At 39.8% G+C, this 25,488-nt stretch overlaps 1 protein-coding gene across 2 annotated transcripts in view; it reads left to right on the top strand.

The window, feature by feature from the left end:
• The window catches only part of HIPK3 (homeodomain interacting protein kinase 3), a 103,827-nt gene extending 88,699 nt beyond the window's left edge, over positions 1-15,128 (top strand). For both annotated transcript variants that reach the window (XM_020807607.3, XM_078384013.1), the window contains exons 8-16: positions 484-607; positions 2,648-2,766; positions 3,083-3,204; positions 3,320-3,481; positions 4,585-4,881; positions 5,673-5,813; positions 7,599-7,834; positions 8,468-8,595; positions 10,859-15,128. In XM_020807607.3, the coding sequence (XP_020663266.3) occupies positions 484-607; positions 2,648-2,766; positions 3,083-3,204; positions 3,320-3,481; positions 4,585-4,881; positions 5,673-5,813; positions 7,599-7,834; positions 8,468-8,595; positions 10,859-11,332 (1,803 nt within the window). In that variant the 3' untranslated portion in view covers positions 11,333-15,128. The remainder of the gene's footprint in view (positions 1-483; positions 608-2,647; positions 2,767-3,082; positions 3,205-3,319; positions 3,482-4,584; positions 4,882-5,672; positions 5,814-7,598; positions 7,835-8,467; positions 8,596-10,858) is intronic.
• The last annotated feature ends 10,360 nt before the right edge of the window (positions 15,129-25,488 follow it).

The raw sequence follows: 25,488 nt of genomic DNA, 5'->3' as shown, positions 1-25,488 counted from the left end.
TGCCCTCACGTGGTCAAATGTTAAATTTGTTGGTGTGTACTGAATAATCTGAACGCCCAACCTAGCCGTTCGAAAGCATGTAAATGCGAGTAGATAAATAGGTACCACCACGGTGGGAAGGTAACGGCGTTCCGTGTCTAGTCGTGCTGGCCATGTGACCACAGAAACTGTCTTTGGACAAAAGCTGGCTCTATGGCTTGGAAACGGGGATGAGCACCACGCCCTAGAGTCGGACACAACCAGACTAAATCTCAAGGGGAACCTTTACTGAATAATCGGATTGATCTTCATTTTACCAGTCTTTGCCAGCTCCTATAAGAGTGTGTAAAGTTTATGTAACATTATGACTAAGAACATAAGGCATGTTTGATATTCTGGCGAACTAAAATGTTACTATTTAGTTCAGTCCAAAATGTATCTTTTAATTTAGTTTGGAAAACATAGAGATCATCTTGTTAATTTATAATTCACCTATTGTTTCAGGCATTAGCTGCATCTGCTCATTCGGTTATGCACCATGGAATACCACTACAAGCAGGAACTGCTCAGTTTGGTTGCAGTGATGGTTTTCATCAAACATTGATTATATGTCCCCCTGCTATCCAAGGTTTGAGCTGAACTTAAACATTTGATGTGCATTCTTAAAAAACGTGAAAGTAGATTTTCCTTTAGTAAAATACATTGGCTTGAATCTTGAGTCTGTTTTAATTTTCAAGAGCATTTTCATGAAATTCTTCTCACTGGACATTTCTTTTGGTGAAAGGGGTGATGTAACTGTTGCTGACTCCTGTCATCCTGCCAGTCTGTTTTGCCTGCCCAAAATATGCTCTGGAATTGTGTGATCCTCTGGGATGTGATGGTGGTGGTGGCGGCAGAGGAGGAGCAGTGGGGAAAATTGTCTACTCCTCTTCTGTCAGCAGGGTCTTTGACCATATCTAAAACTTTCTCTGAATGGAAGGAGCCCTTCTGTTTGTGGAAAGCACCCTCAGAATCTAAGTCTATGCTTGTTAGATATGTACGTGAGTGTTTTATCTGTGGGAGTCTTGTAAGATCTTAATGGCTGAATGGAAAACAAGACAAAATACTTCAGTAATAATTTTTAAAGTCTTTGCTGCATTCTGAATTTCCCTGGAAATAGTATAAGAAGGACAATCAATGTCTTCTACATATTGAGTATTCACTTTAATTGTTGAAGAATCCTTGGGATAAATAATGAATATTTTACTTGAGGTTTTCTGTTTTACTGGATTGAACTGATGATCAATGTACTTTAGTGGGCAAATGTTTTTAAAGTGTGAAAAATTAAAAATAAGATTAGATAAGAATAAGATTAGATGCTATATATTTTAAATGAAGAACTAAAATAATTGTTAACCTGCAGTACTGTGGTTAAATTTTTAAATGTGTTATTTCATTCATCACACAAACTGCCATGCATGGAAGTTCATATAATTTTTGCGGAAGAATACATATAGCAGTCTTAAGGGCAACATGCTTAGCCTATGCGTGCTGAGATAACTTGCCACATGGCAAAGGTCTAGAAACATTGTGGGCCTGTCAGTGCCTATCAGCTTTTTAGTCTGTCATCCTTTGGCAGATGCTGTCTGGGTCATGTTTCCTAATGACTGTGTTTGCTTAGTCTGTCTGTATTTTTGATTAAAGTTCACTTTTATTTCCCTAACAAAATTTCTGTTATGTACGTTTATTTTTATCAATCGTGCTTTGGATTGCAGAACTAAAATGGTGCAGACTTTGTGGAATTTCTATTAATGCCAAGTTTAAGCAGTGTCTCCTCTGTCTGGTGGGACTTGTTGAAAAAAGACTGCAGCATGTGCTAGCCGATTAATCCCAGAATTGAAAAGGATCTAGCTGATGAGTGAAGGGCTCATTTGATATAGCTGACCACAGACTGTTCTATAATTTTCTGGCAAGCGTCTCTTTCTGGTGCTGACTGTTATGCTGTATTTCTGTCCAGTGTTTAAGTGCTCAAACACCTGCTTCCGGTACAACCAGCATGAAAAAAAAATAGCCTTTGGGATACTTGTACAACTTTATAATCTGATTTTTGCTGGCCCTGCCAGGGTTTGGCACTTGGGATTTAAGTCCTTTTTTTAGACAAAAACAGTGACCACCAGTAACAGTGGCTTGCCAGGTTTGACCATCACAGTAAAGCATAATCATCTCATGGCCAAACTTGATGTGCTGCAGGAAATCAGTGATTAGAATCTGTGGTGTATTTTTGAGCCTGTCCTCTTTCAAGACTGGATAAGTGGTTTTCTTGGTGAGGTTATTTTAACCCTTTCCTGTTTGCCCTTTCCCTAACATAGACTGCTTCTTCAAACTGCTGTTAGCTGTGGAGGAGACAAAATGCAGGAACAAGATGTGTGCTTGGTCTCTTTTTCTCTGTTTTTGGATCCAATAGTAGCTTTATGTGGAAGTGTTTTTCACTGGAGTAGGGCAAGGGAAGAAAGTGTCCTTCCCCAGAGCACCGTATCTCAAGTCTTCAGAGCAGCTACCTAGGGCTGCAAGTTAGTATTCTTTCTGTACACATACAGTTAACAGTATGTGGTTTTTAAATTTTAGTTGATTCAAGCTTTCCTTTTATTTCATTGTATTTATCGTTATTTTTTTTAATCTCCTGAATTAGGCATACCAGCTAATCATGGGAAGCTGAATGGATATTCAGTAAGAGTAGATAACGCAGTGCCATTGGTAACACAAGCCCCAACCCTGCAGCCGTTGCAGATAAGAGGAGTCCTTTCTCAGGTATGGTAACTGGTTTGCAGACTCTACATTTTCAGCGGTTAGAAATGTTGTTGGTTGTTGTTTTTGAAGTAATGTTACATTGGTGGGGAGGGCCTTGTACAGTACTTCAGTGTCAAAGCATGTGGTTAAATGTCACACATCGTTTAGAAGGCTCTTGGGGAATAAAATTAGAAGATCTCTTACTTGAAAAGTGAAAGAGATTCCGCTCGTCTACTTTCAACAGTATCCTGGGCTGGTGGACCAGTGATCTGATTTCATATAAGGAAGCTTCCAGTGTCAGATGTAGTATTTCATGATGCTTTTGTGTTTGCCACAGGCCTGGTCTAACAGAGCTCAGCAAATATTGCTTCCTACATGGCAACAAGTGACCCCTGTGGCTCCTGCTCCTACCCTGGCATCTGATTCTGTGGCTGGCCCACAGAGACTTGGAGACTGGGGGTATGTTGAAAGCACTTGGTTGAATTTGTACAGTATATTTGATCTTTGTAAACAAAGTATGCCACTCTGCCTTGTCTGAATAATTATTTCTTTGCTTTGCCGCCCCCCCCCCCAGGAAGCTGATCCCCCATGGCAACCATTACAATTCAGTGATGGCACAGTCCCTCTTAACGAATCAAATAACTTTATCTGCCCCTCAGCCAATTAGTGTGGGCATTGCACATGTGGTTTGGCCTCAGCCCACACCTACCAAAAGGAACAAAGTGTGCCAGAACAGGTTAGTATTACACAGTGAGTCTGTGACTGATTTACATGTAAGCTTCCTGTTTTCAGAATCCCGTTAACAAACGTATTTTTAGAAACACTGTATGCCCACCAGGTTGTTGATGCACCCAGATGTTTGTTTAGAATGTTTATTTCTTTAAACATTAAATGCTTTGTCACAAACAACATAAACTGCTGAGAAGCCTATTGCTTAAAACCAAGGGATGTTTGCTTAAAACCAAGGTATAGCAGAAATGACAACAAAAAAGAAAATAATGCATTTTAAAGTAGCATTTGCTGCCCTCTAATCTGATTTCTGTTCGTCACACTACTAAATATCTACAGAAATAAATTTTGGTTTGATTATTTAATAAAGCAGGTTGCCCTAGTTAGATGTTCTTAAATTTAAAATGCATGAAGACTTGTCAAATTTGAAATATTTGAAATAGAGGCTCTTGTGAATAGTATAATGGTAGTCATAATATGACTTAGAATAGTATTAAGAATAGTCTTTCTTTTGCTGGCAGCAAGAAACACTTTAAGTGCTCTGTGGAGAAAATGTGCCCCATCACTACAGAAGTTATTTACAAAGGTATGGGACATTTCAGTAATGGAGAAACCTAAGACCGGGAAGAACAGTTACAATGATGAACTGTGTTAAGTAACCCCTGATTCATACCCACTGAAGTCAGTGAACATGGTTCCTGGTCCTTTTCAGTGGATTCTGAATCTGATTCAAAATGTCTATGGTGTCCAAGCCAGCATTTCTTCATTTCCTCTTTCCTTTTTAAGAGAATGGTACCTTCAGCATATTGTACTACATTTCATTGGTAAATCCAACTTTGAACCTTGCATTGCAGCATCTGAACAACCCTGCTTGTGATACGCAAAAAAATACCTGGAAAGTTTTCCATGTTTGTTTGGAAAACAACATTTTCAGTGTTACCTGTATCTTCATTGTTTTATGTTTCATGTGTTGATTTATATTCATTGATGTGTCAATTTTTTTGTTCTGGTGTAAATTGATTTGGGGAGGAGGGACAATATTAAGTTACTACTTTTTCTTTCATAATGAACATTTTAATGGCATGCCTAAATAGATACCCTTCTTCACAGGAGCAATGTGCTGCCAAGTACCAATATCCCAAACTCAACATTTATGTCTCCAAAGATAATTAATGTGAAGGCTTGTGAAAAAGAAAGTTGTTTTGAAACCCAGGACAATCATAATTCTGAGGGGCAGGAAAAGATCTCTTGCAAACCATCTGTCAGGCAGGACCCTGATTCATCTGTTTCCAACAAACAACGGCAGGCTATAATCATTGCGGATTCACCAAGTCCAGCGGTCAGTGTGATCACCATTAGCAGTGACACAGATGAAGATGATGTGGCACAAAGGCATCTGGCTGCAGAGTACGTAGTTGTTCTTGTATGTTTTCCAAAAGGATGAGAAGGGATGGGATGTGACTTTGGTTCCAGTAAAGAGGCTGCATTAAAAAAAACTCACAAAAGTGGGATACATTTGAAAGTTTCTTCATTCTGCTTTTCATTCCATTGGCCAATTGAATCATAGTTTTTGTATGGAGTTTTCTGTGTGTTACATAAGTTAGTTTTGTGCATTAGTTATAAGGACTCTCATGAATGGGAAAGGAAGCATAAATCAGAAAAACAGGTATATATGTATTAGTGACATAGTAAACTGTGAAACAGTGCAGATGAGTTCCATTGCAGTATGGGGCTTTCTGTCTTTTCCTGCTGGAGATTTCTGTACTCCTGACCAATCTGTTTCTGAAGGTTATGTTGAGAGTGGGGTGAAAATCTGGCATCTTTGTATTATGAGTAAAAGGTTCTTTCTGTTCATAAAAGGGATCTTTTGCATCCAATCCTTTATGTGTAGTGTTTATATAATTAAATATATATTGGAAGCCCCAAATTCTAAATGTTACGGTAGTGGTGTGAGTCTTACAATTTGCAGAAGTTCAAAATCAAGGTGTAATGTTGGGTTAAGCAAGCAGGAAAATGAAATTTTTTAGGTGGTATCCTGCAGTCCCTATGTCTTTACAGCTGCCAGCCTTTTGTATTCTGCCTTAACATAACCGTTGACAGTAAACCAATGCAGTTAATAGTTACTAGTGATGTTTAAAGTTATACTGATGAATGTTGGTGGGCAAAGCATTGAAAGTGTCTCTCATTTTCTCTTTCAGATGTAAAGGTAGCTTAGATTGTGAAGCTTGCCAGAGTACGCTAAACATTGACCGTGTGTGTTCACTAAGCAGTCCTGACAGCACCCTGAGTACTAGCTCCTCTGGGCAGTCTAGTCCTTCTCCTTGTAAAAGACCTAACAGGTTAGAAATGAAAATAATTGGATTGGTTTTTGTGTCAATAGCCCGAATTTGTGTGACTCACATTAAACTTGCAATGTACCTGGGTATATATACAAGAGTCATGTAAGCAGCCCCATTTCCTGCATCTTCACTCATAGCCTTCATGCAATCAGGTAAACAAGCCAAGAGTTTGGATTTAATCATTCACCAGTATCCTTTTGTGTAGCCATGTCACCACCAGCATCAGATTGCCATGAATTAAACACCCCCTGCTTCAATTTCAGATTGTGTGAGACTCTTGCACAATGAGACAAAGTCACCCTGTCTGGAAACAAAGGAGAACCTGCTTAATTCTTGGCAGTCTAACACTGATGGTGATCTCCTTTCTGCTGTGCCAATGTAACCATGCTGCTAGATTTTGATAATAATTATGTGTTACAAGTGAACATGGAACTATGGTTAAGTATCTCCAGACAGATCAGGACTTGGCAGCCAGCTTTAAACCTGGGTTTCTAGTTTCTAGATAACAGTTACTGTGTTTGTTCCCACTTGAATGAATGGTGGAATGTGAGTGAATAAGCTTTATGTGCCTAAATGCTGCCTATGTATAATATATCCTGGCTTCAGTTTTTTTTCCTGGATTTTGTGTACATATGAAAGTTTGCTATGCAAGTCATATAATATTTCTGAAGACTGGTATTGATGTACTTAAAGATACCTTTTTAAGGCTGTGGGCAGCTCTTTTGGTCTTTGAATTCTGTGTTGTAACTCACGTTTAATTGCAAATATAAACAGTCAAGTTTTCAGCCATCTTGAAGAAAGACCTAAAATGAGCAGCTTGGTTCAGCTATGAATATCTTGGATTTGTAATCATTTAAATATGTGCTATAAAATTACTTTACTACCCCGGCAACGATTACCATGACAACTGAGCTGTTCTATTTTAAAAGATGAAATAAATTACTAGGACTGAGCCAGATGTTCTTCAGTGAATGCTTTATACAGGTCTTCTCCTTGCTTCAGTTGTTGGGTTAACAATTCTCTGAATGTTTGTCAGTTTAATTAGCTCTGATTGGCTAAAATTAGTGTCATTTTTTCTTTGGAAAAAATAGTTCCCTTTCCTCTTAGTAACAGTAATATACTTATGCAGCCAATAGGTTTGTCTGCATGATGACATCATGTAGGATAAAGAGAGTTAGCTTAGAGCAAAGCCATAGTTGCTTGGAAAAAGGGGCTGTTTTGAACAGTAAATGGCAGTGAAGCTGCAGCTAATCAGAACTGTGGGGAGGTTGCTATCAGATGAATCCCAAGGGATGATGTGCATATAGAATGCCTGTGTTTTGGATCACCTAATTCATTTTCCCTGTTTAAATTTTCTGGGAACGGCGATATCTTTTATTTGATCCATATGAAATTGGGAAGCAGTTTAGAGAGGGCTGTATTCAATTCCTTTATCGGAGTTTTAAATGGCTTTAAATTATACAGCAGTAAAATTGTGTTCTTGGAGAGAATAAAATTTTATGAGAGTTCATTGTCACTCTTCATAATAGTTGGCTGACACTCTTGGGGAAATTTACATTATGGAAAGATCTGAAACTCCTAGGATTTTGAAAACGTTCATACTTCCTTGGCAATGTGCCTTGATTGTATAAAGCTGGAATGTAGGAACCCAACTTTTGAGACAGAAATCTGAATCCTCCCACTTAAATTTTTGAATCAAAGGAAAAAGTAATGTTTTGTTATACTACTGGTAAGAGAGACTGTGGAGTGTGCAATTCAGAACAGTGCTTTACTTATTTATTATAGTATGTCAGACGATGAACAAGAAAGTGGCTGTGATACTGTGGATGGCTCACCTAGTTCGGACTCTTCAGGCCATGATAGCCCATTCTTAGAAAACAGTTTTGTGGAAAATACCAGTGAAAATCCAGAAACTGGAGCCTCAGCTATCTTGGAAGCCAAACCAGCTGTCTGCACTGTGGTTGTGCCACAAATGAGGATAGAGAACAGGTTAAATGTAGATGAGCAAATGACAAATGCAGGTAATCAGCACTTAATTTGTTTTATACTCCCAGACACATTCCATTCATTGTACATTGTATATAAAGGTTAGTGAGTAAAGGGCCAGTTATGTAATTAATTTTTCCTTCCTGCTTTTTCTCTGGCATCCCTCAATAACATGTTTGGAATATTAGGGGCCCCTTTGACTGCTGCAGAATGTGGCATGGGAAGAGAGGTCTAATAGCAATAGAATTCCTGAAAATTCTGTAGAAGCCCATTGAGCTAGTACAGGTGGACACTGTTATAAGGGACCTGTGCATAGGTTTCAGTGGCCTCCCCTGAAATACAGAGCCTGGTTAGGGATATTTTTGTGGAGTGCATAAAGAAAAGGAGGGGTCATGAAAGATCCATTCTGAAAATGACTTCTGTTCATATAAACATTAGCTTGAGCCCTATACTTATAGCATTTGTGCAATTCTCTTTTATCTTGTTTTCTCAAACAAATAATAATCAGGGATATCTGTAGTTCTTCAGCCTCAGTGTCCTGATAGAATAGAATTCTGCAATATATATTTAAGGTTTATGATAAATAGATGTTCTAAGTTTATTACTAAAGCAAAAGGAAGGGGTGCTTTAAGAAGCAACACTATGTTGACCTGTTTACATTTTGCTAGTTACCACCTGCCAACCACTGACAAAACGCCGTTCTGCTCGTGCAAAAACGAACCATCTTTCTGGTTTGGGTAATCGCCAGCGAAAATTGATATCAGCATTCCATCAGCAGCACTCAAACCTCAGTCAGGTAGGTATGAAAACGTTACAGTGTGAAACAATCTAATGATTCATGTGTAATGTAATTTGTCTTTCGGAACTATGGCGCGTATGAGTCATGTTAACCTAGGCATTCCATTCTGTACATGTTACTGACCTGAAATGTGAACTCTAGCATTTTAATCAAATTATCTAAAGAGAGAAATGTTCCAATTTATTTATATGCTGTGGAAAGGGAGTTAGCATGAGGAGGGTAGAACTTTCCTTGAAGATTGTTTGAAGGGTGCAGTTCATACAGATATGGACATCTCCATCCCTGATGCTTGGCAGGTCAGTAGAAGCATATGACATCAATCTTCTAGAGCCTGCTTTGGCTTTCTGTTACCTTCCTAGCATAATTCAAGATACTGGCTTTGATTTAAAGCTCTAAATGGCTTTGAATCTATATATCTAAGAGGCTTCCTGTCTAGTAGGCATCCTTCAGTCTTGAAAGACTATGGTAGCGTGCTCTGTATGGAGGACTTGGAACAGCGTCTAGTGTGGCTGAGGAGGCCAATTCGAGAGTTACAGTCTCTTCCACACTGAAGACAAATCCAATCTGTCCCCTGTCCAGCTCCCTGGTTTTGCTTCCTTCGTGACTTCCTCTTTGCCTCAGCCTGCTGGACAAGGGTCTCTTCAAATTGGGAGAGGCCGTGATGTACCGCCTGCCTCCAGGCTGTTCTCCTAATACTGGCTTTTATATATGAAACAGTAACATCAAGGTCTCTCGTGTTGTTGGTTTTTGTGGGGACTCTCCATTCTCAACAATTGTCATTCATGAATTTTGAAGCACATGCCAAAAATATGTGTCCATAGATCATAATGCTTTTTGTTCAAGATTGAAATCTTGTTCTCTGAACTTTATAGATGTTATATCCTGTGTATGTCAGACTAGCATCACTAGTGAAGCAAGCTGAGTGGGAGAAGCATAATTTGCAAACTGCATGGCTGTGGTTTTCACACACAGTTACAGTAGGAAATTAGCAAAGAAAAACTATTCTGCAAAGTTTAATGTGCATGTGAAGGACAGCAGCATTTGAGTGTCATGCAAAACTAATGGAAGGATCTACAGTGGTGCCCTGCTTGATGATGACCCTGCTTGATGTCGAAATCGCTTGACAATGAGTTTTTTGAGATTGCTATTGCAATTGCAAAACAATGGTTCCAATGGGGTTTTTTCGCATTACGTTGATTAGGAGCCTGCTTCGCGAACCATTTGTTCGCTAAACAATGATTTTTCCGGTTCCGCAAAATGGCTTCCCTCCCTTCGCAAAATGGCTGCTTTCCGGACCCCTGCTTCGGAAAATAGCGATTTTAAGCAGCTGATCGGCAGTTCTCTATGGGCGATCTTCACTGGACGATAAGGTATTTCCCCACTGGAACGCATTAACTGGTTTTCAACGCATTCCAATGGGTTTTTTTTCGCTTGACGACGATTTTGCTTAACAGTGATTTTCCTGTGATGGATTATCGTTGTCAAGCGGGGCACCACTGTATTAGTTTTGGTAAAGTAGATTTGTTCAGCTCCCAGTTACCAGTGCCTCTCCTTTTTTTCTGCCGTTCTTTATTTTACTGGAAAAGTGTCAGAGGCATGGAAAACCTAGAAGAATTATTATATATGCTTTATATTAAGCCAGTTAGAGGTGTTATTATATCCATTGTATATAAATACCATAAATGGGTAGACCTTGTTTTAAAATAATTTCTCCTTTTACCTGCAGTGTGTCTTCCACCCTATTTGGAAGAGTGTCTTGGTTCTCTGGACTAGATTCTCAGAGGCCTGCAGGGGAAAATGAACTGCTGCTGCCCCCCTTCCCTTGATCAGAGCCATCCTATGATGAAAACCCACTCATTCAAACATTGGATTCAAGTTATTATGTTCTTAAATTAGGGAGCTTAAATTAGCCCAAGATGTGCTAATAGCTGCTAACTGCAAAGGGAATAGGTATTTTTATCTGTTTTGATAGCTAAACAGAACTTCCGTGTTCAAAGACAACATCCCTCAATGTATCAGATGTCAGGGCTTTCTCAGAAGCAGCTGTCTGATGGTATTTGTAAGCAGAATGTGGGTCTAGGTGGTTCCGTGGTTTGATCCAGCAGAGCAGTTCTTCTGCTGTGACATGCAGGGGAGAAGATAAAAATTTTAAAAAATGAAAGCCCATTCCCCATGATAGTTCAAGCAGCATTGAATGGCAGACTATTTGTAGAAGATGGTGTTTCTAGTTTAAAATTAACTGTACTTTCTCTTGGGACAGGTTCAGCACTTTGGAGCTGGGTCTCAGGAGTGGAATGGAAACTGTGGTCATTGGAGGCAGCAAGCATACATCCCAACTAATGTTGCCAGTCATGCATTCTCCCTTCAACACGGAAGTCCCACTCATAGCTCGGTCCATGCACATTTGGCTGGAAGTGCACATCTTGGAGGACAGCCTGCTATTCTACCTTATCCATCATCTGCACCCCTGAGTACTGCTGCTCCTGTTGCCCACATCTTAGCCTCACCATGTACCTCAAGACCGATTTTACAGCATCCCACTTACAGTATCTCTCATCACAGTGGCATTGTTCACCAGGTCCCAGTGGGCATAAATCCCCGATTGCTGCCTTCCCCAACCATTCATCAGACTCAGTACAAACCAGTTTTCCCTCCACATTCTTACATTGCATCACCTGCTTACACAGGATTTCCATTGAGTCCAACAAAACTCAGCCAATATCCATTTATGTGAGACTTCAGTTACAGTATCCTGATGAAACTCGGTGATACATACATCTGATTTGAGAGGAGAACATGGTATTTAATAAATATTAGCCATGGCACAACAAGAAAATTATTTTTTTTAATCATGTTAGACTTGGGTGCAATTTAAACAACCTTGAGCTTTAACTCACTTTTAATGTGTTTTTTGCACATTTGGTATAAATTTGTCTTTAGTCATGTTATCTTATAGAGTAACTCCAGACAGGTGACTTATGGGAGTAGAAATCCAGTTTTGCTCCTACTATTTTTTATAAAATTGCCTTCTAACTAGTGCGAGACACGTCTACATTTGGGAAGCCATTGAGTATACAGATTTAGAGCAACGGATGCACATGTGTCATCAGTATCATATATGAGTAATTTGTTTGTATTGCGTGTCTTGCTGTTCAGTGTCGAGTCACTTAACTAAAAAGATTGAGCTGTTCTTCACATTGCATGTGTCTTTTGCATGGGCAAAACGAAAGTTGCCTAGAAACTTGCTCTTAAATGTTGGTGTCCTAATAATCTCAGCTGCATTGTAAACAGTTCCTACACATAGTGCCTTAAATATTTGAGGTTGTTAATGTTACTATATTATAAATGTTGAGGACTGCAGCACTTAACATTCAGATTTGCTGATTATTTGATAGAGTTATGCGAGCTCACTCTCCTTTTTTTCTTTTTTCTAGTTGTGTGGCATAATTTTAATATTGGGTGTGATTTCTTTATCTAGAGGGCAGCATGTTTTTGCTATAGCTGAATTCTGCTGTCTGATCTTTCCCCCCGGAACAATCAGCTTCAAGAAAAGCATTTTGTAGTGCTTAGGAAAAGTTGATTCAGTAGCTGTTGAATAACAAACGGATGTTTTATACTTTTCAGTGGAACTGCAATACACACTTAATTAGTTTATTTTCAAAGTGTTTATGTCCAACTGGATTTAATAACCTGTTTAGAGGTGCAGTAGGCATGACTTGGCTAGATTATGAAAGAAAAAAGCAAAATGCTCATTGCTTTATGCTGTGGTTTCATCTTAGCTTCAGCAAACCATGCAGTATTTAATAAATAGTAGCGGAATATTTACTATTGAAGCTTGAAAAGATGTGAGTACTTTGTGTGCAATTTTTCATTTATGCATGGGAGAGATTTTAGCCTTTTTACATTATATAGTATTTGTTCTAGCCTTTTGGGAATTCTTATTTAATACATTCCGTCAGGGACAACAAATTACATGCATTTTTTCCCTTAGGAAGTCCATCTTTTCTGTGTTTTTGTTTGTGTTCAAATGAAATTGCTTTTGCAGCACCAAAGACTTAATCATCCATTTCCTATCAAAGGTAGCTACTTATTCATAGACCTCAAGCATATTGTAGTGTTAGGGTGGATTTAAAGGAAGGTATTAAGTGAGGCTGTGATCTAGCTTATGAGGCAAGTAATAAATTGTATCATTTATCTTGAATGTATCATAGATAAGCTGCTATATAATGATTGCCACTTCAGATAGCTGTGAAATTAGGTGATTTAACTAGTTCTTAGCCTTCTAATTTCTGTATGAGTCTAATTACATGAAATGGATGTAGGGAGTTGATTTTGTTATGTTTGCTTTTCATGTTTGGAGTGTTGTAACTACTATATTGTAAATGATGGAATACAATTGCATATGTTATTTTGGGGTGTGTTATTTGCATCAGTATTTTATCTCCATTAACTATCATTGCATATAAAGTTGATGTATCAATGTAATTTAATTTTTATGTGTTCATATTGACATTGTGCAGACCCTTAAAACTACTTAACTTTTTTTTAAAAAAATGTTTCTGGAATACAATTCTTGCAGTATAGACTGGAATAGGAGTGCAAAAGGTTTCTGGCTAGCACGGTCCTATGCATGCTTACTTAAAAGTAAACTCCACTGAGCTTAGTGGGACTTCCTTCTAGGAAATTGCATAGGATTGTAGCCTCAGCCAGCTAACAGCTGATAGTTTTCTTTGCTCCATTAACACAAGCAGTGTTTTATTTAATGAATGTCTAAGTGAAATAAATGTGCCTGTATTTGATTTATTTTAAAGGACTTAAATACAGCAGTATTAGTTCATAATAACCAAAACGAGCAGTACATTTTAAAGGCTGAATATGGGAATTAAGCCCTTTCCTGGACTCTTGGGTCACAATTGGAGCCACAGCCCTTCATGGCTATTGGGGTGCTTGGGGACGTAACTTTCTTCCTTCTGTAAGAAAACCCTGTCTTGTACAGGAAATCACTTTTGATTGTTTCAAAAGCTTAAAAATCAGTTTTTGATATGATGCTTGAGGGATTCCTTTCACATCAGAATAAAAGACAATACCATTGGAGGCACACAAACCCTTGGGTCTACCAAAAGAAAAGCGGTTAGCCTTGCAACCTCAGTAGTTTTTCATAAAATCTTTTGTATAAATGTGTATTTATATATCTCTGAACAGCCTGGTAAAAACTGAATTCCCCCCCCCCAAAAAAAAACAGTAAATTCTGAACGTTACACAAATGAAATTGAAATAAGTCAATTTGTTGTGCTCTTTAACATTAATGTTTCAGCAAATTCTTATTTTCAGTTAACTTCTTGGTGTTGAGAATGGGATTTCTTGGTGCTGTTTCCGTTGCTGGCATTGGTCTCACCAGGGAACCTGAAGCTAGCTTCCTTTTTTTTTTATATAAGGAAAACAAAACAAAACAAAAATTGTTTCTTTTTATTTACTTGGACCTTGCTTTCTCTAAAGTATGCACTGTGCTTTTAAACTCTCTTTAGGATGTAAAGCTAATGTATTTGGCACTTTGTGCTATGGTAAACATGAAACCTCTTCTGTCCATATACTCCAAATGAAGCTGTGGCTTCAAACATTTTGTAAAAGAATTGTTGTTGTTTTTACTTTTCATAGGTGATACATCAGGTTTGCTAAAACAAATACTGCACATAATTTTATTACTGTGCAACCAGTTCTGTAATAAGAACTGCAGTGAAGGTCCAGACTTTTTGTCCTTACTCAGGCCGCAGTCCACAAATTCACATCAAAGCAGTGCTGATTGCTGTGTGGAATCTTGGTGCCTGTGGCTTTGGAGAACTAAGAATCTGTCTGCAGAGAGCAAGACAGGGCAAGGGTATAAATCAGTAATCAGAAAAGTCCCAAATATGCATCTATACATCTTATCTTTCAAATGCCTTTTAAATAAAACACTGCACGATTAACGAAAGCGGCATATTATTTTTAATTTGGAGATTAATTTTTATATTCCTTGTATTCAGTTTTTAATTCAGGGTGGGTTATTGATCAAATATACTACTGTATTAACTAATTATTTTGTTTTTAATTTTTAAATATTCTGTATTTACTGCTAATTTTAACTTGGTTTGTGTTAAGTAAGAGTTCAGATCACACTGCAAGCTATAGAAAGATTTGTTTTAGAACTAATATAGATTTGGTTATTAAGTTTGAACTGTTACAGTTTAATAATTATTTGTAGAATTGTGGCTTTTTTGTTCTTGATTTCTGTGCTACACTAGTTTGCCATGTAGCAATTGCACTGTGCAATATTACAATAAGAGGACTGGGAAAATTTTTATGGATGTAATGTTTCCTACAGTTTGCGATAGTATTTCTCTCTAGTTCTCAGTGATTTAAATGTGACCAAGCCTTCTGTACTTTGTCACAAAAAGCGGGTTTTCCAGGTGACTATTTTGGTGAGTGTCAAAATAAGAATTTATGGTGTATTACTGTCGAGATTCACTTTGAATTAAAATATATATTGCTGCAAATTGAATTTATTGACTTTTTATTGTATCAAAACCTACCTATCTAGACTATTCTGGCAATATCTTAGGTTGTAAGTGCTGTGTTTGAAGGTAACATAAATCTCCCAATTTTATATACACAAGATTCTGGTCACCAGTATTATTTCTAATTATTCATGGTGTGATGCTGGCAGAAATTGCTTGACTGAAGCCATCTGATGCTGTTTAGCAACTGTCCTTAGGAAATCAGAAATGTGGCCTTCTGGGCATGTATCAGCTTCACTTAGAATCGCACATTCTGCTGAATTCTGCTGGGATTCCACTGTATGATGACAGCAGAAGTTAGGAGGTGATGAAGATGGAGAATAAACGCACTAGTGTATCTGTCTGAGATTAGCAGAAATGTTGAATATCTGGTAAAGGGTTATCAGTTCTAGCCGTTCTTGTACAAAGCCTTATGTCAAAACCCATTTATGAGATATGCAAAAAACTGCCTAGTTATGATGAGAGTTAAAGTTGTCACATACTGACTCAAACTACACAAAGCCAGGATATTGGAAGTTAAAGATGATACCTTTAAACCAGTGGTTCCCAACCTTGGGTCCCCATATGTTCCTGGACTGAAACTCCCAGAAGTCTTAACCACTGGTTGTGCTGGCCAGGATTTCTAGGATTTGCAGTCCAAGAACATCTGAGGACCCAAGGTTGGCTTAAATGGCCAGTTTCAGGAATGATGGTAGTTGCAACTTAATGCATCTTAAGGGCACTAGTTAGATAGTAGCTGATGCTCTTTCTTCCCTCCCACCCACTACTACACTTCTTTGCTCCAATTTCATATGCCCAGCACTGCTTTGCAATATAATGTGTACCTCAGGATTGGAAGCTCAATTGTCTAAGTTGATATTCTATATGAACTCATGCGGGCATATAATGGGGAATTTAGCAATCCATTCCTGCTCAAACTCAGTACCACCACCACTGTCCTGCTAAGATGTACTTTTGTTGGTGCTTCTTATAAATTTGAATTCGATGTACTGTTTTCAAAGTTCACTTTGACAGTTTTCAGTACTGGTACCATCACTGTAGCATTATCACAGTGATAATGCACAGTACTAGGCTGAGGCACCGCGCTGCCACCCTGGCCGTCTCCCTGCCCAGGCTGGAGCTGCAAGGGGTGGGGAGAGAGAGAGCGAGCGCCGAGGCTGGGGTTTGCAAAGCTGGCTTCCCCGCAATCTTTGCAACCCCCCGCCGATGAGCTCTGCTTCGGCGCTGGCTCTCTCCCCTCGCAGCTCCAGCCTGGGCTTCCCAGGCTGGAGCTGCGAGGGGAGAGAGAGCCAGCGCCGAAGCACAGCTGATCAGCGAGGCCTTTGGGATGATAACGGGGAAGCACTCCCCGGGGATCATCCCAAAGGCCCCATTTTTGCACAGCTGATCGGCGGTTCCAAAATGGCCGCCCGCTGTGTTACCTCGCTTACTGGGCACCGAAAATGGTGGCCGGATGGAGGATTTTCGCTTAAAGGTGAGTTTTTCCCCCATAGGAACACATTAAACGTATTTTAATGCGTTCCTATGGGGTTTTTTTGCCCCGCATAGCGAAGAATCTGGATAGCGACGTTTTTTCTGGAACAGATTAACGTCGCTATGCGGGGCACCACTGTAATAGCCTTTTTAATCCATACATCCATTCTTGCTATTCACTTTCTCTAAAGGAGTGCTTCTGGTAATTTAATAAGGGGGATTGTGCACACAACAGTTCTCTCACATTCTAAGGTTTTTATATTGATGGAGCTTGTCTCTCACTTTCCTCCCAAGAATTGAATTTAAGGTGGCTTATAGTAATAGCAAATAAAAAATACAGTTACAATACAAATATCAAAATTTTAAATTAATTGATGAAATGTATATTTCAAAAAATACACTTTAGAAATATCATTACGTAGAGTGTAGAATCCAACTGTTAACAGCCACCTTTCTCAGCATCTGGTCTGTGGAAAAAAGCCTGAATGAATGTAACCCTGTTTCCTCCTGACAACTGGAAGACCAGGATCTATTGCCTGGCCTTCCTTGGCAGGGAGTTCCATAGTTTGGAAGCAACCACCAAGAAGGTAATTTCTCACATCCTTACAAAATGTGCCTGCGAAGGTGGAAGGACACAAAGAGGATCCTCTCTGGAAAATCTGAAAGCCTATGTAAGATGGTATGAGAGAATCCAGTCCTTCAGATAATCTGGGCTGAAGCTGTACAGTGTCTGGAGACATACCAGTACCAATGAAGTTGTCACATTAAGGTACAGTGGTGCCTCGCTTAGCAATGTTAATCCGTGCAGCAAAAATCGCTGCTAAGCGATTACATTGCTAAGCTATTTTAAAAAGCCTATAGAAACGCATTAAACCGCGTTTAATGCGTTCCTATGGGCTTAAAAACTAACCTTATGCAAAAATCCTCCATAGGGGCGGCCATTTTCGGTGCCTCTAAAGCGAGGCAAAACAGAGGGCGGCCATTTTTTCCCCGGCGGCCATTTTGGAACCACCGATCAGCTGGCCGAAAATGGGGGCTTTGCGATGATCGCTTCCCCACGATCATCGCAAAGCGATCCCTTTTGCGATCGCAAAAACAGCGTCGCTAAGCGATTTTGCCGTAAAACGGAGCGATCGCTAAGCGAGGCACCACTGTAATGGTATATATTCTGTAGCAGCTGCAGTCAACAGTCTGGCCACAACATTTTGGAATTAAACTTTTCAAAGGCTAACTCCATGTGGAATGGGTTACAGGAATTCAAATGGGAAAAAATGAAGAGATGTGTCACCATGTCCAGGTCAGACATCCCAGGAACGGGCATAGTTGGCACTAGAGCAGTGGTTCTTAACCTTTTTGAAAGAAACGCCCCCTTGAGCCATTGAGGAAGTTATCATCACCCCCCTCCCCACGGTGATGATATCTTATTTATTTATTTATTTATTTATTTACTTACTTACTTACTTACTTACTTACTTACTTACTTACTTATTTATTTAAGACACTTAAATCCAATGACCCCTGAAAACAAAATTCAATTGCAAGAAAATGAAATGCCTGAAAAAAAAAACAGTAACATTTAATGATTTAGTTGCAAGCGAATTTTAAGACGCAAAAAAATATATAAAAAGGGCATAAAAACAAACCGCAATGCAGGAACTAAAAATTTCAAGATGAAAACTCTGAAACTAAATTAAGATTGGAGGAAAATATATATTCATGCACATTGGAAAAAGGCTGCAGCCATCTTCACAGGTTTGGCTTGCTCCAGCGCCCCCCTACCGCCCCCCTTCTGCTCCAGCACCCCCTACCACCCCCCTTCTGCTCCAGTGCCCCCACGCCACCCCTTTTCGTTCTACCGCCCCCCCTGAAAAATGAAATTGCCCCCTGGGGGGCATTATCGCCCATGTTAAGAACCACTGCACTAGAGCATGTATTCCTGGCCTCCACCAAAATCTGAGCATCCATGTTCAGGGCTGAATTGAGGCCTATACCGAAACAATGAAACTGAATCATCAAGGGGCGAGTACAATCCATTCAGCACAGGCTGAGCCTCTACTCTCTGAAATAGGGGTCCTCCCAGCACAACTTCCTAAACATGTCCCTCCAGGAAGGACCAGAGACGTTGTGAAAGTACTTCCAAGTCTCATCCCAGAGATGCAGCCTAAGCAGCTATAATGACAGATGGGGTCAGAAGCAAAAACATGGTTACACATCTCCTTACAGTGGCAGAAAGGGGAACTCTGGGCAAGAATGACAATGTTCTACTAGAATTAGTGATTAAAAAGGAAACCAAGATAGAGTAGCCATACACAAAGGCTGGATTTTTAAAAAGCCAATTTTAATAAACTCAGAACAAGGATAAGTAAGGTTCCATGGCAGGAGATCCTGACAAGAAAAGGGGTCCAAGAAGGGCAAGAGTTTCGAAAATGGGAAATTCAAAATACACAACCAAGAAAAGGCAGAGGTATTCAATTCCTATTTTAGCTCAGTCTTTTCCAAAAGGACAGACTATGACTCTCTGGACAAATGTGAAGTGCAGTTGGAGGGGACAAAGTTGTAGTTGGAGATTGATAAACAAATTGTCAAGAAATACTTGAATACGTTGAACGAGTGCAGATCTCCAGGGCCGGATGAACTGTGTCCAAGAGTGATGAAGGAACTGACTGAAGAACTCTCAGAACCGCTGTCCATTATTTTCTTGAAATCATGGGAAAAGGGTGAGATGCCAGATGATTGGAGGAGGGATAATATTGTCCTATCTTTAAAAAGGGCAAAAAGAAAGAACCTGGGAACTACAGAGCAGTCAGCCTGACATCAATCCCCTGGAAAATTCTGGAGCAGATTATTAAGCAGTCACTATGCAAGCACCTAGAAAACAATGTAGTAATAACCAGATTGGTCAAGAACAAATCCTACCAGACTAATCTCATTTTTTGATTGGGTAACCTCCCTGATAGCCAGAGGAAATGCTTTAGACATAGTATATCTTGACTTCAGCGAAGCTTTTGACAAAGTACCCCATGATATTCTGATTAGCAAGTAAACTATGTGTGGGATGGATAGAACAATTGTAAGGTGAATACACAGTTGGCTACAGAATCATACTCAGAGGATGATGATTAGTGGTTCCTTTTCAGACTGAGAGCAGGTAACAAGTGGGTACCTCAGGGCTCAGTCCTAGGACCAGTGCTATTCAACATTTTCCTTAGTGACCTGTATCAGGGGGTGGCCCCTTTACTAACTTCTGCCTTGTCGTGGCGAAGGGGCTTGAGTAATTCAGAGAAGCTGCGGGCTATGCTGTGTGTGGACACCCAAGATGGACAGGTCATAGTGAAGAGTTCTGACTAAACGAGATCCACCTGGAGCAGGAACTGGCAAGTCACTCCAGTATCTTTGCCAAGAAAACTCCATGGACAGAAACAAAAGGCTAAAAGATGTGACGCTGGAAGATGAGCCTCTTAGGTAGATCCTTTGGTCTATATTCCGGCATTGAGCAGGGGGTTGAACTGGATGGGCTTATAGGCTCCCTCTAATTTCATTATTATATGATTCTATGCTTCTATGATCATCTGCCTAATTCCTGGAATAGAAAACGTAGGAAATCAAAGTTATCTCCATTTCATAATCTCTATTCCACTCCATTAACTTCAGTCTGTAGCCAGACTGAAAAATGCTTTGATAACCTACCCTGTCCAGAAACCCCTGGAGCTGAGGACTCTCTACATCAGTGGTTCTTAACCTTTTAGAAAGAAACGCCCTCTTGAGCCATTGAGGAAGTTATCATCGCCCCCTCCCCGCGGTGATGATATATTATTTATTTATTTATTTATTTATTTATTTATTTATTTATTTATTTATTTATTTATTTATTTATTTATTTATTTATTTATTTATTTATTCATGAAACTTAAATCCAATGACCCCTGAAAACAAAATTCAATTCCAAGAAAATGAAATGCCCCCCAAAAGTAACATTTAATGATTTAGTTGCAAGTGAATTTTAAGATGCAAAAAGAAATATAAAAAGGGCATAAAAACAAACCACAATGCAGGAACTTAAAATTTCAAGATGAAAACTCTGAAACTAAATTAAGATTGGAGGAAAATATATATTCATGCACACTGTAAAAAGGCTGCAGCCATCTTAACAGGTTTGGCTTGCTCCAGCGCCCCCCTACTGCACCCCTTCTGCTCCAGCGCCCCCACGCCGCTCCTTTTCGTTCTACCGCCCCCCTGAAAAATGAAATTGCCCCCTGGGGGGCATTATCGCCCACGTTAAGAACCACTGCTCTACATAACAATGGAACAGATTTTAATATGGGGACAAAATTGTCTTTTGCCTTTTTTCCTGGTTGGTCATATATGCCAGTTGGTCATAGTTTTCTTTTTGCTGGATGAGACCACAAAGCATAACACTTTTGGTATTCCCCCACCTCATCAATAAGAATTGTATATACTGTATTTTGACCAGAGTAGCAAATTAAAAAACCTGATTTGAGATTGCAATTTTTCACAGTAGATTCTGATTGCCTTTATAATTTCTACCCATGTGGAAGCAATAATATACTGTTTGAAGTTTCTTAAATGGAACCTCTTTACTATATTAGTCCGGTGTTCTTTTGCCTTTGACATCTTAAAAGTTCTGACCTACTATTTTGTGAGGAGCGTAATTTTTCCTCTAAAATATATATGTGATTTTTTAAAAAAAGGATTAAAGGGGTGTTCTCTCCTTACATCTGTGACATAATGGGCACAAAAAGAGATAATCAAGAATAGAGATAGGCAGTGATGTCGGACAGAATTGCCCAAACTGGGCACAGAAAGGATAGCTGTGTGTTTCCAACTATAGGGTGGTTCAAGAGGACCCTTTGTTGCTCTCAAATCAGTTCATGCACCCCTAGGAATCACTAAGATTTGCTTGGCATTTTGGGGGCTACAAAACTGAAATATATTTTTAAAAAAACTTAGCATCTATTCTGAGTCAGGGGGAAATGAAAGCAATACTGCAGGGCGAGTAGAAATGCCAGAACAGAGAATGATAGCTGGAGCTCCAGTGAAAGCCAAAGCACCCCTAGAAAGCCCTAATACTGTACTAAGCCACTGGGAAGGTCTCAGAACTATCTCACCAAACTTTATAAATACAATTAGGATTATGTGAATGTGGGCTGGGTGATTGAGGGTGTGACCACACACAAGTTTGTTGTGTTTGGTGCAAATTTCTTTATACCACACACTCCTTGGCATTTAAATCATCAGTGCTGTTCACACAGAAATGTTTAATTATCCTGAGAAGGTATGTTTCAAGTGTCCACACATCATACAACACAGACCCCACGCACCCGTTGCCATTATCGCTATCCTCCTATCCACCCCAAGAGCACTAAACTAGGAAGGAAAATATTTGTAAATATATACTGTAATTTACAAATTGCATTGCAGTTGTAGTCCTTACCAAAGTGAGCAGAAAGAAGGCAAAAATGTAGGGTGCACTCCCTCTGTGCATCATTGGTGACATCTGTGCATCTAGACATGCTCAAAAAAACTGATACAGGCAATCACAGGAGCCAAAAGCAACACAAAATAATGCAACTGGAAATGCCACAAAAAAGGACAACCACTCCAGGCCAAATGAAATACACTACATACTCATGCCAAAACGTGGGATCTCTTTTCAGTTGGAACTAACATTGTGTAGTGGACATAAAAAGAAACAGTGGGAAATTAGGCATGAACAGCAAGACAAATACCTAGTTGCATCCTGGCCGTCTTACACAGGCTTTGACTGGTCGCACTAGGCACTATCTGTCCATCAAAACTTGCCCCTCCCCCATAATTTTCTATTTTGTTTTTCATTTTTGAATATCTGCTCCTGACTTTTATTGGTGGAACCTCCCCCTCTCCTTATTGTGTGTGCCTGTCCCATATTCTGATTTGGGCTAGGCAACATGTATTTGGGCAAGCCAGGCTAGTAACTGGAGACATCAACATACATTTTCTTCCATTTTACTTATCTTTCACTGTTTGGTGTACTGCAAGAAGAAACAGCTTGAACTTAGTAAACCTGTCTGCCTTTTTGGTGTGGAACAGCCTTCCTTGAGCCCCTAACTCATTTTGATCCAGCTTTCCTTCCAAAGGATCCAGAGATGAACATCAGCTGGGGAACAGAGCCTGGCTTGCTAGTCGGAGGATTCATGGAAGAGTGGGAGGAGAGAAAAGAGCTTTGCCCACACAAAGCTACCAAATTCCCAGGGTCAATGGTGGTGAATAGCATCCCTCATTCCAGGCCACAGCCCCCATCTCCCATTTGCAGACCTCCTCAAATGTGGAAACATCCAAATGTCTGTAGGAAACTGAAAACTAATCAGTTCTGGCCATCTCCAACCAGCTTGGGGGCAGGTTGGTCCTATCCTTTGTAGCAAAAAAAATGAGGATACAAGTCAGATCCTATGATATTTGCACGTCTCAATCAGGAATAGTGTAAAAGGTACTATATCTCCATAAATATACCACCACCCCTTTCTGTAAGGAGAACTTTGGGAGATGCACATGTTATTAACTTAATGTGATAAAAATTAGTCTTTTGGCACCTTAAAGACCAAGGTGCCTCAAGACTTAACATTTAATGTTTTTGTTACTTTTGTTACTTTCATATACATAAAACTGTGTGCATGCCATGACCTGGGCTAACACATGCCAACTAAATCCAATTTATATACAGTATATCTAGAAAAGAATTTTCTGCCCTGACTGCACCCCAATGTAGCTAAGATGCCTGCTTGCAAATTGCATATGTTTATGTACAGAAATATGATGATTACGACGTGTCATCAGTTCAGCCATATGATGATCCTTCGCAAGGTCTTCTAGGTATAAAGTATTCATAAGCAGTTTACATTTCCTTTTTCTGGGACACCCTGAGACTTCACAGCTTGCCCATATCTACACAGGCTGGGTTCTTTTTGCAGGAGACACAGTGAGAAATAGATTTCCCAACCGGTGGCTCTGTGGCCAGGTATCCAACACACTTAGCTATCCAGATATCTCGAATACATCCAGTGATCATTAAGTTATGAGATGCAACTTGATATTGAAGATCTCAGTATAGTTAGAGGGGAAAAATCAGTTCAGCAGCTAAAATCCTGTTGTGCAGTTACCTGAACAGTATTACCTTTTGGAAGCAGATAGCTGTAAGTTAAGAAATCTCTCTAGACATCTGTTGTATATTGCATTGTGTGAATCAGCATGCAAAAAATAAGGTTGACAGAGATTTCTTAAATCTTGGCAATATGGCTCTAAAATTACATTATTTGCATAACTGCACAACAGGATTTCAGTCAAAGATATAACATTTCTCCAAGACACTGCTGAAGCTGTGCTTAGGGAAGTTTTTTTTAAAGGCTGAATCCTGGCACATTTCCTATTTAATGTCTACATTAATAACCTGATCCCTGGAATGGCTTCCCCTTCCTTCTTTCCTCCAGGTATTGGCAGTTGTAAGATCTCAGTGTTGCTCTATGCTAATGATTTGGTTCTTCAACGTGACCTCTATGAATCCACGCCAGTGGGTTAAACAGCGCCTGCGCTGGTCCTCTCGGAATATTCTAGAGCTATAAGAAAAGTAACAAAGTTTGAGTTGCCCTGTATTGCGCATGCTCTGCCCGCCAAACCTCAGTTCCATTTTTTCCGCCCGTGGAGTTGGAACCTCTCGGTTAGAGCTGCTTTAAAAAAAACTTCTTTCTTGATCATGTATTGACCTGGACTTGGCTTTTCAACCTCCCTATCTGTTGCTCTATGCTAATGATTTGGTTTTGTTATCCCAAAACAAAATTGGCCTTAAAAGAATGTTAATCAAATTTGGCCAACTCTTCAGAGATGAACACTTCACAATCAACTATTCAAAAACTAAGATAATGGACTTTGAGAAGAGAGCCCCCAAGTAGAACTGGTCACTTGATAGATATAGCCTTGAGTAGGTGCAATCATTCAAATCTCTGGCCCTGCATTTTAGTGAGAAACTTTATTGGAAAAAGTACTTAAATGTCACAGCCTTATTGAGCACCAGATCTACTGGGCACCTGAAGAGGGGTTTTTCATGTCAGAAGGGGACCAGCTAATACATCCCACCCTCAAGGCTTTTGTTGCTAAATTTTTTTGGCTCAAATGCTTTATGGTGCAGAAATATGGAGAGAGGAAGTCGACCAATTTGGAGGTTGTGAAGAATATTTATGAGGTAGATACTGGAGGCCCCTCCAGGGACTCCTTCGGGTCATATTAGGGCTGAGCTGAGTCTCCCTTGAATTACAGCCAGAATTGATTTGGCCTATTTTAGATACTTGCATCAGATCCTGAAGCTGAGGCTCCAGTACTTTGGCCATCTGATGAGAAGAGAAGACTCCCTGGAAAAGATCCTGATGTTTGGAAAGTGTGAAGGCAAGAGGAGAAGGGGCGACCGAGGATGAGATGGCTGGACAGTGTCATCGAAGCAACCAACATGAATTTGACTGAACTCCGGGAGGCAGTGGGGGACAGGAGGGCCTGGCTTGCTCTGGTCCATGGGGTCACGAAGAGTCAGACATGACTAAACGACTAAACAACAACAACAACAACAGATACTGGCATAGGCTAAATAGCATGGAGGACCATTCCCTGACCAAGTGCTGCTGGCTGGAGCAACTGCAGATGGGAGGATGGGCACAGTAGTGTCAGGATAAATTAAAGGTTTACAGTCTTTTGATGGAAAGGTTTCTTTGTTTTAGTCCTCAGGTTCTTAGGCATTGGATCTTTGACTCTGATGCCATTGTTGGGTCAAAATTCTCTACTTGGTATCCTCAGCTTCAAGTTAATCATGCAAGGCTATCCTACTTTG

This window comes from Pogona vitticeps, chromosome 1, assembly GCF_051106095.1.
Source record: "Pogona vitticeps strain Pit_001003342236 chromosome 1, PviZW2.1, whole genome shotgun sequence".
NCBI lineage: Eukaryota > Metazoa > Chordata > Lepidosauria > Squamata > Agamidae > Pogona > Pogona vitticeps.
The sequence above is the reverse complement of the archived record's forward strand: the minus strand, read 5'-3'. Positions and strand labels throughout refer to the sequence as shown.